This window comes from Sporisorium graminicola, chromosome SGRAM_1 (assembly GCF_005498985.1).
Source record: "Sporisorium graminicola strain CBS 10092 chromosome SGRAM_1, whole genome shotgun sequence".
NCBI classification, from domain to species: Eukaryota; Fungi; Basidiomycota; class Ustilaginomycetes; order Ustilaginales; family Ustilaginaceae; genus Sporisorium; species Sporisorium graminicola.
The window spans coordinates 962318-973063 of record NC_043719.1 but is presented as its reverse complement, the minus strand read 5'-3'; the positions used below and the strand labels follow the sequence as shown (position 1 = coordinate 973063).

At 55.6% G+C, this 10746-nt stretch overlaps 7 protein-coding genes across 7 annotated transcripts; 4 read left to right on the top strand and 3 right to left on the bottom strand.

Moving 5' to 3' along the window:
* Nucleotides 1–222: 222 nt before the first annotated feature.
* EX895_000378 (uncharacterized protein) lies at nt 223–1158 on the top strand (the record flags this gene model as incomplete). The annotated part of the gene is made up of 1 exon (XM_029880979.1): nt 223–1158. One exon carries the CDS (start codon nt 223–225, stop codon nt 1156–1158), a length of 936 nt encoding a protein of 311 aa, XP_029742365.1.
* Nucleotides 1159–1388: 230 nt separating this feature from the next.
* On the bottom strand, nt 1389–3464 carry EX895_000377 (uncharacterized protein; the record flags this gene model as incomplete). Its single annotated transcript, XM_029880978.1, has 1 exon — nt 1389–3464. The coding sequence occupies one exon, from the start codon at nt 3462–3464 to the stop codon at nt 1389–1391; it is 2076 nt and encodes a 691-aa protein (XP_029742364.1).
* A 324-nt stretch (nt 3465–3788) lies between these two features.
* Nucleotides 3789–4361, bottom strand: EX895_000376 (uncharacterized protein; the record flags this gene model as incomplete). Its single annotated transcript, XM_029880977.1, has 1 exon — nt 3789–4361. One exon carries the CDS (start codon nt 4359–4361, stop codon nt 3789–3791), a length of 573 nt encoding a protein of 190 aa, XP_029742363.1.
* Nucleotides 4362–4956: 595 nt separating this feature from the next.
* EX895_000375 (uncharacterized protein) lies at nt 4957–5795 on the top strand (the record flags this gene model as incomplete). Its single annotated transcript, XM_029880976.1, has 2 exons — nt 4957–5072; nt 5153–5795. 2 exons carry the CDS (start codon nt 4957–4959, stop codon nt 5793–5795), a joined length of 759 nt encoding a protein of 252 aa, XP_029742362.1.
* A 780-nt stretch (nt 5796–6575) lies between these two features.
* On the top strand, nt 6576–7472 carry EX895_000374 (uncharacterized protein; the record flags this gene model as incomplete). The annotated part of the gene is made up of 2 exons (XM_029880975.1): nt 6576–6932; nt 7149–7472. The coding sequence occupies 2 exons, from the start codon at nt 6576–6578 to the stop codon at nt 7470–7472; spliced, it is 681 nt and encodes a 226-aa protein (XP_029742361.1).
* Nucleotides 7473–8804: 1332 nt separating this feature from the next.
* EX895_000373 (uncharacterized protein) lies at nt 8805–9158 on the top strand (the record flags this gene model as incomplete). Its single annotated transcript, XM_029880974.1, has 2 exons — nt 8805–9011; nt 9099–9158. 2 exons carry the CDS (start codon nt 8805–8807, stop codon nt 9156–9158), a joined length of 267 nt encoding a protein of 88 aa, XP_029742360.1.
* Nucleotides 9159–9463: 305 nt separating this feature from the next.
* Nucleotides 9464–10280, bottom strand: EX895_000372 (uncharacterized protein; the record flags this gene model as incomplete). The annotated part of the gene is made up of 3 exons (XM_029880973.1): nt 9464–9510; nt 9598–9709; nt 9978–10280. 3 exons carry the CDS (start codon nt 10278–10280, stop codon nt 9464–9466), a joined length of 462 nt encoding a protein of 153 aa, XP_029742359.1.
* Between the last annotated feature and the right edge of the window lie 466 nt (nt 10281–10746).

Genomic DNA, 10746 nt, shown 5'->3' with positions numbered 1-10746 from the left:
CACATCGATTATCTCTACTTCGTTGGCGACTTCCATTAATCTGGCCAACACCTGTTGCATATCGCCGCTTGCTTCGACCGAGCATTGTCCTTTTCAACTCGAGATCTGGATCAAACTGCAACATCAGAGCGACACCATTGCTGCATCTGATCGCCCACTGCAACGACCACCACCACTCAGCTACCATCTCCCAGCTCTCCCGACTAGCCACATTATTTCACCATGCCAGTAACAAAGATCGCACCGTCGGTGCTCGCGTCGGATTTGGGCAACCTCAACTGCGAGTGTCAGCGCATGATGGATTCAGGAGCTGACTGGTTGCATATGGACATCATGGATGGTCACTTTGTGCCCAACATTGTCATGGGTGCGCCTGTGATTGCGTCGGTATATAAGGCGGTGCCGAACATCTTTATGGACTGTCACATGATGGTGGCGGATCCGGGACGGTGGGTGAAGGACATTTCCGAGGCGGGTGGCAAGTCGTATACGTTCCATCTGGAAGCGACGGACGATCCCATGGATGTGGTGCGTCAAATTCGGGCAACCAAGATGCGGGCAGCCGTAGCAATCAACCCGGGCACGCCCGCATCTGAGATCTCCGATGAACTCGGCAATGCCGTCGACATGATCCTCGTTATGACCGTCTGGCCCGGAGCGGGCGGGCAGAAGTTCATGAAGGAATGCATGCCCAAGGTCGCCGAGCTCCGTGCGCGTTTCCCGGACCTTGACGTCGAAGTCGACGGCGGCGTCGGCCCCAAAACCATCGACAGATGCGCAGACGCAGGCGCAAACATCATCGTCGCCGGCACAGCGATATTCAACCACCCCTCCCCCAAGGATGTCATCAACTTCCTCCGTACCCGATGTGACGAAGCCCAGGAACGCATCAAAAAGGAGCGCGAACGCATCGCCCGCGGCGAACCCGTCGAACACGAAATCAAGCACTACGAGGACGGCCGCAAGTCCGGCTGGCACAGCGGAGCAATTACACCGCTCTCGTATCCGAGGGTCTACATGTCTGCTAGCAAGAGGGAGAAGTTGAGAAGGGAGTCCCAGGGCGCATTGGAGCGCGGAGAGAGACCCTCGTTAGCCTCCCTGCAGGGCTTGCAGGGCATGTCTGGTTTGAGTATCACCCCGGCTGTCGAGGGCAAGTGACTAGCCGGCAAGGCGAGGTTGTAAGCGTGCGAGTATGGGGGAGGTGTTTCAATCAAGTCCCTTTTTTTGCATTTCCAACATCTGGTGGTTTGGTAAGTTATAGCTTAGCTTTCATTTTGAGTGACTGCTCGGCGGCGATTGCACACAGAGGATCGAGTGGTGGCGGGGGCGAGAATGCAATGCATTGCGAGAAACAGCTTGAGAGTCTATTGTTTCGATCGAATCGGCGGCTAAGCGTCATCCGAATCCAGGTTGTCCAAGAACCACTGTACACGCTGTGCCTTGGTGTAGGGCACGTACATGCCGCCGAGTCTGAGTCTCTCGGCGGGCGGCACCATGCGGATCTTCAACTTCTCACCCGATCCGACGCCATTGCTGCAGCTGACGAATCCAGAGCTCGTACCGGCTTCCGAGGAGATCTGCTGATAGGCAATCTCGGAAACGAGACTCTCGAGTCGGTGCAGTCTGTCTTCGCCGTCGAGGCGTTGGGCCAAGTTGGAACCGCGCGATAGCCAAGGTGTATCGCTCAGCAGCAGCTGGTCCTGCCGAGTCCAGCCGATGGTGGTGCGGATCGAGTCGATCATGTCGGCGCGGAAGGCTTTCGACTGCTTGGACTCGATCGAGCTTGGGATGATCCACGACCTGCGCGGATTGTCAGATCGCTCTAAAAGGTTAACCTTGTTTGCAGCGCTAGACGATGCAGCAGCTCGTGCTTGAACCGTATGTGGTGGCAGCGCTTGCGCTTTGTTGTTCTGCGACGAAGTGTTGGTCCAGATATCCTGCCGTTCGACCGGCCAGTCGGTCTCTCCGTTCACGCCCGCGCCGTTTCGAACACCGTCAGTAGAATCGTTCGTGTCCGGCATAGGGTCCCAGCATAGGTGGAGTGTTTGAAACTTGTTGCAGCCAAAGGTCTTCAAGGCTGCTTGTTTAGGTGTCAGGGCAGCCTTGTCATGCTGTTCACCCCGGACAGGCTTGGAGAAATGACCAGCACCTCTGTGCGGGGCCGCGTGTCGTGGACCACTGTGCGTGAAAGACGCAGTCGTGCTCGTTGATGCGCCATCATCCGTTGCTGGGGGAGCGACGCCCGTGGTCGTGAGCTCCTCCATGAACGGTCTGAGTTTGCTCGCGGTGATCTCGCAAGGGCGAAAGGCAAATTTGCGAGTGTCGTAGCGGACATTTGTGACGCCTTGCTGAAAGTCGTTCCAAAATGCAGGCGTAATGCGACTGTACGGGTTGTCGAACGGATGTAGATCGAGGCTGCTATCATTGATCTGCGATGGGACACTGCCCTCTGGTCGCAAGACTGCCGACCGCGAATGCAACGAATCGCTCCCGCGAATGTAGCGACGTTCTCCCTTCGGATCTTCCGCCGGCCAAATATACCACCTGGACTCGGCAGCCTCTTGCTGATCGCGGTGGCTCAGACGAGGTGGAGACCCGCCTGCCTCGTGATCAGCAACACGCCGAACGAGGGACGGATGCGCAAAGCTTCCCGCACGCAACGCTTCGATCTCTCTCACCGGCATTCTCACGCCCGACAACTTGCTTTGTGGATCTACAGCTACGAAATGGACGCAGGTGAGCCTCCTTCGAAACGTCTCTAGAGATGGCCTCCAGATGCCCGAGCCGTCTGCACGCCAAAGGGCATCGTCGACATGCGGCGGGTCTTGGGGATCGTTGCTGAGGTGCGGGCCCATTTGATCTATAGAATGGATCAGGTCGGATTCACCTTCACGTGCGAAGAGAACCTTGACGGGAGAAACAGCGTCGAGTCGCAGCCATGACTCTTGTGGTCCCAAGGCCAAGTAGTTGACGTGCTGAAAATGCCGAAGAATATCGTTCACACCATGCGGGTGGTGCTGAGCACTGTACGTCAGCCCGTTGTGCGCACCCAGATTCGAGCAGGCGGGTTCGAGACGTGAATCTTTTTCAAACAACTCTGATACGAGGTCCTTGAGCTCGTGCTCAGAAGCAGACGTGTCGATGAAGAGGTTCTCGACGAATGCGCCGGGCTGACGACCAGGCAGGGATGTGAAGCCATGGTAAGGGTGACGTCGTGTGGAGAACTCTAGGAGCTGCCACAAGGCTTGGATCTGTCGAGTGCTTGTGCAAATGATGGTTCTCCACCGGTCGGGTGCGGTCCACCTGCAGACCAGCTTGGAGACGAAGGCGCAAGCGAGTGCAGTCTTGTGATCGGTAGACGCTGCCAAGCGTATGACATGATAGAGCAGCTCTGTTGGCAGTTTCGCAATTCCGCTGTGACAAGAATCCTGCTGCTGAGCATCGAGGACACTGACTGCCTCCATATCGGCGAAACAAGCAGGGATCGCTCGTGCTGTGTCGATTTAGAATGCCAATTGGTGGCTGATGGTAGTCTGTTGACAGCTTCACATGGTGAGAACAGATGTCGTCATCTAGCTGGTAGATGCTAGATACGATTGAAAGTCCCGTTGTCTCTCTCAAGGGATTGAGAATCACGCCTGATGCGAAAGTGGATAAGCGAAGGGTGTCCTAAGCGTCAAATTCAATTTCGGAATTCTCCGTGTGCTGAGCTAGCCTCGGCGCACACCAAGCAATGTTTTGAAACTGTTCTCATTGTTTCGTCGACAAGTTGATCAGAGTCGAGCGGTCTACAGAGCAGTGACGCCAGTGGCAACGCCGTGGTTGAGGTGCTTGGCAGCCTGCACAAGACTGTAGATGCACGTGATGTTGCCGGTCCACCAAGCAATAGTGCGACCCCAGGCCAGCTTGGGGTCTTCAGCAGTGATGTAAAGCACAGCATAGGCAGCACGTGCAGTGAGGTAGACACCAGCAACACGGTTAATCAAGCGGTTGGAAGCACCAGAGAACTGCAGTGACAGGATGGCGCCGATAAAGACCGGCAGGCTCTCGACGGCGTTGTAGTGAGCAGCCTCCCATCGCTTGAGACGGCGAAGCTGAGCGGGAGTGATCTTGCCCGATGCGACGTGCTTCTCACCGTTGACACGGAGGTCATCACGCGGGTAGACGTTGTTGTCGAGCCCATAGAAGAGCATGGGAAGACGGTGTTGCAGTAAAAGGTGCGATCCAGCAAACGCAGCCAGGATCGAAACGGGGCCGTAGTTATAACTAAGGGCCCGCGAGGCGTTCTGGGCAAAGCCAGGGTCCTTGAGCGGGTTGACGCGCGAGATCAAGCCAGCTGCTCGGTCGGTGATGGAGCTCATGATTTTCAGTAGTTGATAGGGAGGGGTCGGGGGTCGAGGAGGAGGGGTGGGGTCTAGTGGAGGGGTGGGGTCTAGCGAAAGGTAATGAGGATCGAAAGGAAAGATGTCAAACAGAATCTCATACACAATAGACAGACTTAGGGCTTCGGCGAACAAGCCAGATTCCTGGGAATCCCATTGTTGGTGGAAAGCGTTGATCAGTCACACGCACACATGCTGGGCTGCACAAGCGATTCCCTCCGACGGAATCACAGTGAGGGGGTCATACGGAATGGAAGAATCAGACAGCTCGAACAAGGCCACGTTCCGGTGGAGGCGCGCGGCTCTGTGTGGGGGCGTTGCGCAGTGTGAAGCCGTGACATCTCAAGGCGGATTCGCATATGCGCTAGGACGTCAGCCAAGGCATCATCACGCGAGGAAGAGCGATAATGCGTTTCCCGATTCTTCGATTTCCTTCCCGATTCTTCTGAGCTGCTCAAGCTGCAGGGTCCAAAATTTCATCTAACTCCGTGACTGGTTGTGGTTTCCTTCCCCCTGATGCTTCCTTGCCGAAATGGCATTCTGCACTTGACGACAGAGTCTACCAACATCAAGCATGACGGTCGTATCCGCATCAAAAGAGGCTAGAGCTACGGCTTCGGCTGCAGGTATCGTCGAGCGTGCGGACACACAGCAAAGGGTGATACCTGAGTCGAGGAGAGCAGATGGTTCGTAAGTATGGCTGCCAGATCGCGTCTTCTGATGAGTCGAATGCTGACCGTATCTGGCCCATGACTTGACTCCTCTCATAGAACACGGAAGGAACGAAAAGTCAGGCCTGGCTTTACGCCAGTCGAGGATGTGGTGCGCTACCGACCAGCGCGGGCAAGAGAGGCGGAAGAAGCACGCAAGAGAGGCATTCCGGGCAGTGCGGAATCAGCGACAGCTTTATCGTCCAGCTCGTCTTCCTCGTGGGCACCAGCTTCTTCAACCCGCACTCCAGTCTCTGAAAAGCCTGACTCAGATCGAGCGACATTGCAGTCGAATGCAACAAGGTCACCGGCGGCTTCCGACGGTAAGAATATCGGACAGCAGGCAAGGGGCAACTTTGCCCCGCTTGAACCTCCCAAACAGCCAAGAGGCGAGAGACCCCCGGCGACGACGACAACCTCGCCCGGCACTTCCGAACGTCCGTCTGCTGGTACGAAAGCGTGGCAGAACTCGCGGCTGCGCAAGCTACAGTCATCAAAGCTCAGTCCAGACCCGGCACAGGCTGTTACGGAGGCGTGGGATCCAGAGCAAGCTGAACAGACAGGCTATTCCGACAGGAAAGCACACGCGCATAACGCACCTCCTGCTCGCGAGAAAGCTTCAACAGCAGCAGACGACCTGGCATCTAAGCTCGACGGCCTGCGTATTGATAGCAGCATGCGCTCCAAGGACGCCGAGCCGTAACGACCTCCGTCGATCCGTTTGACGACAGTAACACGATTCACCTTGTAGCGCTTTCCCTTGCATCAGTACTCCATCTGCGTTCTTGGCAAGGCAGGACGGCTGCTTTGCACATCCCTTCGCCTTCGGCTTGCTGTCTGCTGTAATTTGTCGATCTGTTGGTACGTCATGAACCAGACGAGTGAGCTCTCGTTGAGTGAACCTTGGCGCTTTGCCTCTGCGACATGCATTGTTCGAATCTCGGAATCCGAAACGAGCGACAGGGATACGAGCTTCTACTCGAGCCATTGGCTTGAGGTGATTGGAACCTGTCTGTCGCCTGCTGATCGGCAAGGGATGCGAAGCGTCACACACCACCAACAGGCGAACGCACGGTTCAGTCAGTTTCGGCTATGAAAGATCCATCGGCAAACACCAGCGATTTTCGCTCGCCGTTCGCCGAGCACACCTCCACAGAAGCCGCCACCCCCCTGCACGGACGTGTCGCAAATGCTTGCAGACAATGATTGCTTCTCCTCGAGACGCCGAGATACCTGCGCGAGAGCACCGCTGTTAGCTTCTGCCCGGAGACATGCTTAACTCCGTACAGACATCAACACGTCGACTGTCTTAGCTCCTTCGCTTCGCTTTTGCCTGCGAAGGAACCTTGCGTTTGTCTTTGTCTGGCATGAAATGACTTTCCCCGTACACGTCCGTGTGGACCAATGCAGAATATATAAGTCTTGAACGCTCATCAACTGATCGCCTACTCGCCACCATTGCACCATCTTACTCTCAAACAAAATGCCCGCCCAGTACACGCTCTACTCTCACCGAGGTCCAGGACCCAACCCGCTCAAGGTCGCCGTGCTCCTGGAGCACCTTGGCCTTTCATACGATGTCATCCCTCTCGACTTTGGCGACGATCCCGAGAAGGGCGTCAAGGGTGCCAAGTTCCTCAAGATCAACCCTAATGGTCGAGTTCCATGCCTCGTCTCGAACGAGAACGACGGTTTCAGCGTCTGGGAAAGTGGCGCGATCCTTCTGTACCTCTGCGACAAGCACGACAAGGAGGGAAAATTCCACGGCAAGACTCCTGAGGAGCGTGCCATCGTGTCCCAGTTTCTTACACACCAGCTCAGTGGTCTGGGCCCAGTTCAGGTACGTATTAGTCATACGATCAGGGATGGTCCTTCAATGCTGTTTCTAGATAGTAATGCGGCCTGACGGGAGGCTTGACCCACGTGCAGCCCACCAACCGTTGCTTGCTATGGCATCTCCCGTCTACTTCCCGCTCGTCATCGTCGTCGTCTCGAACACATCTTGCTGACCTTCTTCGCATCTTGCTTCCTCACCGCCGTCTTCTCTCACTCATAGGGCAACGTGAACTTCCTGGTGCATTACTGGCAAGGAGCCTACGGTGAGGCTCCGCAGAAGTCTGCATTCACACGCTTCGAAGGCGAGACCTACCGTCTCTACCAAGTCCTCGAGGACCAGCTCAAGAGGCAGGAAGCGCGTGGATCGAGCTTCATCGCGCTCGACCGCCCCACGATTGCCGATTTCGCCTTCTGGACCTGGGCTCGCATTGCTGGCTTCGGCAACATCGACCTCTCGCCTTACCCGACGGTGCAGAAGTGGTGTGCTACCATTGAAAACGACGCCAAGTCTCAGGCCGCCATTCAGAAGCTTCCTACCAAGTAAATGCGACCCGGTCTTGAGAAGCAGAAGAGATTGCTCAAAATGACACCAGAAGATGATTTCGTTCAAGTGGGAGTTTAGATCCGCGCAGGAGTGCGAGCGTGATAGGACCAGATGAAGGATGAGATGCTGTTGAGGCCAAGAGTCCTCAGAGAATAGAAGGAACCTCACCGGCGGACAAGCAATCTGTTCGGACAAGCAATCTGTTAGATCCATGGTTTCGAGGACTCCGAAAGGCTTCCTCCCATGCCGACCCTCCTCAGCTCCCGTCAGCTTCGTGCGATGACACACAGGCATTTGATCGCAGTATTTGCACAGCACCACGCCATCTCACCTGGTTCTATAACGGAGACTGTGTTCATGGACAAAGTCGATGTTGTAACCACACGGACTACCTCTTTACGCGACGCAGAACCGTCGAAGTGCGCTGAGTCACGCGCGTCAGATGCCATCTCGTTTGGCTTTACCTAACGTGTGTGATTTGGTCAGCTGGGTCGAACATGATGCCCAGGCCAAACAACTGAGACCGTAATATGATGCCCCAGGTCAAGATCCGCCGCCGGTGAACGAGATGCGCCTATGGATAGAATGCAGACGCGAAATCTGTTGACGCTGGATATCGCTTCCGTAACCGCACATGCCGTAGCCGAGGTCAAAAGATCGGCTTTGCTAAGCTCAGGGTCCAACCGTCGTTCCTTCTTGACTGGGAAGAAGCAAGATCAGACCCGTACCGCGATGATGATGAGCTCGACCCGGCTGTCTGGCTCTGACGTCTTTCGAGTCGCATCCTTACCTAGTGCTGGCAGCTCTGCATGGCGCCTACGTTGGGACCCCTGCATGACCGCATCGCGTCAATCTAGTGTTACCGCCCGCGTGATAGTCGCCCTGAACAGAACGTGCTTGAGCAGCGTCTTTCGGCACTTTGAGAGCATGTCGTTGCCTAGAAGCTTCATTTGCGATCAGAGTGACATGAATCAGCATTCCGACGTCCGCTGCTGCCTTGCGCGACTGGGTTCGTCTGACGGCGTGTCAAGCAGGGTTTGTTGATGTACATACACACCAATAGAGGTGCGTTGTGGACTCGCCTCTCGATGACGATGTGACTTTGTGGAGGTCTGAACGATCTGCATCGTGCTCATGTCCCTCCCAACTTCGCACGACCCTGCCTCTTTCGCAATACAGCTCTCCTCTAGTGACACGCTACGAGGGCAAAGGTATAAGTATTCGGCCAGCCCCCCTGGTCTCCAGTGGACACCAGATCATCATTTCCAAAGGTTCTCCGCAACTCACACTTATTCAAAATCAACTCACCCACACTCGTACCTGCAAAACAATATGTCGGCCCAGGAAGAGCAGATTCCCATCCAGGACGAGACGGTTCAGGACACCAACGTCGACGCTGGGGCGGAGGACGAGGTGGTCGCTAGCGGATCGGAGGAGAAGCAGCTCCAGTCGGAGGCTTCGGAGCTCGACACGTCCAACATCATTGACGACTCGCCCGGTGTCTCGACCCGCGGTGCCAAGATCGACGCTACCAAGCAGGTAAGTTTTGCTACTCTCCCCTGCCTGCCCTGCTTTTCACGGACGGTTACTGATACCGGACTCGTTTGCTCGTGTGACCTCCCACAGGAGCGTGAGATCGACCAGGCCGTCGACGCTGCCGAGAAGGCTGACGAATCTACCCAGTAGACCCGATGCTGTTCGACTGTTTGTGTTGATAACTCGCAATGCTTTAATCGAATATACCAGCAGCCGCGCATGTTCTTGTCTGCCTCTGTGCACATCCCATGGCCAAGTTGCTCGTCTCTTCGCAGTGTAGTGGTCGAGCAAATCACCTCGTTACGTTTCGTCGAACGAAGTCCAAAGCGCAAACAAGGATAGTTGTGATGTTGCAGGATTGAAAGTCAAGCTGGGAGAAATGGCTGCATTATGTGCTGGCGACGCTGCAACATGTATAAGCGAAATCATCATGTGGAGAAATCGCAGAGATTGAATTAGTGGTGGTCGGCGTTCGCATCACCCTCGAAGTCCATCTCGTAAACTGTTTGCATGGCGAACAAGGGCAGATAGAGCCAAAAGTCAGTCATCACGTAGCGTAGGTGCAGCATGGAAAAGCAGCGGTACTTACCACTGCCGCACTCGGGGCATCGGTGGTGCTTGAGTTGGTTGTTGAGGTGAAGGTAGATGGTGTCGTGCGAGTCGGCGGGGTAACCGGTGCACCCGACGATACGGGTAGGCCACTGTATGAGTGATACAACGAGGGGGCCAAACTAGTGGTCAGTAAGAGGTCGATGCGCCGGCAAAACACTTGTTGAGTTGTGTGAGGTGACTGCTGATGTGTCGGACTGCGGTGCAAGCGATGCGATTTCGCGATCTGGCGAGTTGACTGACAAGATCCGCTCGCCTGCTGCGAAGTGGCAAGCCCCGTCTCCAGCCTTTCCATAATGCTTCGCTGCGCGAATTTGCAGCGTCAAATGCCCTCCTTCCTGAAGACCAAAGAATACTTACGTAGCTCTTGACCTTGATGGGGTTTTCGGTGGTGCCGAGGTGGGTCATCTGAAGGGGCTCCATGTCGAAGACCTCAACACCCTGGAGCTTTCCGAGCAGCTCGAAACGCTCAAGACCGGTAGCCTGCTGCTCATCGGTGGGCATCTGACCTTCCTTGGCGCCCTCACCCTGGATGACGGGAGGACCAGCGGCGAAGCGGAGCGCCGACGAAGTGAAGAGTCGCGGGGCCGAGTTGACGGGGGAGGGGGCCACGCGCAGAGCGGCAGGTGCGCGGGCAACGAGACGGCGGGCGGCGAAGAGCATGTTGGATCAGAGATGACGAGGTCGAGGTGATGGTATGGAGGTGAAAAGGACGTTGGCGACGATACGAAAATGTCGTCTGCCAACGACGAGCAACTGACAAACAGATACGCCCCGATTGCTCACACAAACTTGGCTCGGTCGCTGTTTGGAGCTGCCCAAACCGGCTCCTCCTTGATCTTCCGAAATCAGAACACACAGCGTTGAGCACCGCGAATTTGCGTGTCTTTTTCAAATTTGGCTTTCCACGGACGACGCAGTCTCTCGCGCGGATGCAAGACCATCTCGGGTCCGACCTGACTAGTAGCAGTTTGCAAAAATGTCAAGTATCAGAAGACCTAACAACATTATTTGGAAAAAATGTGACCACATTGATATAACTTATCATAAAATCACCGGCTGCACCCTTTTGCTTGTCTCGCTTGACCCCAGAGTTTTGCTCCTTTTAGCCGGTCGCTCCTTTACCCCG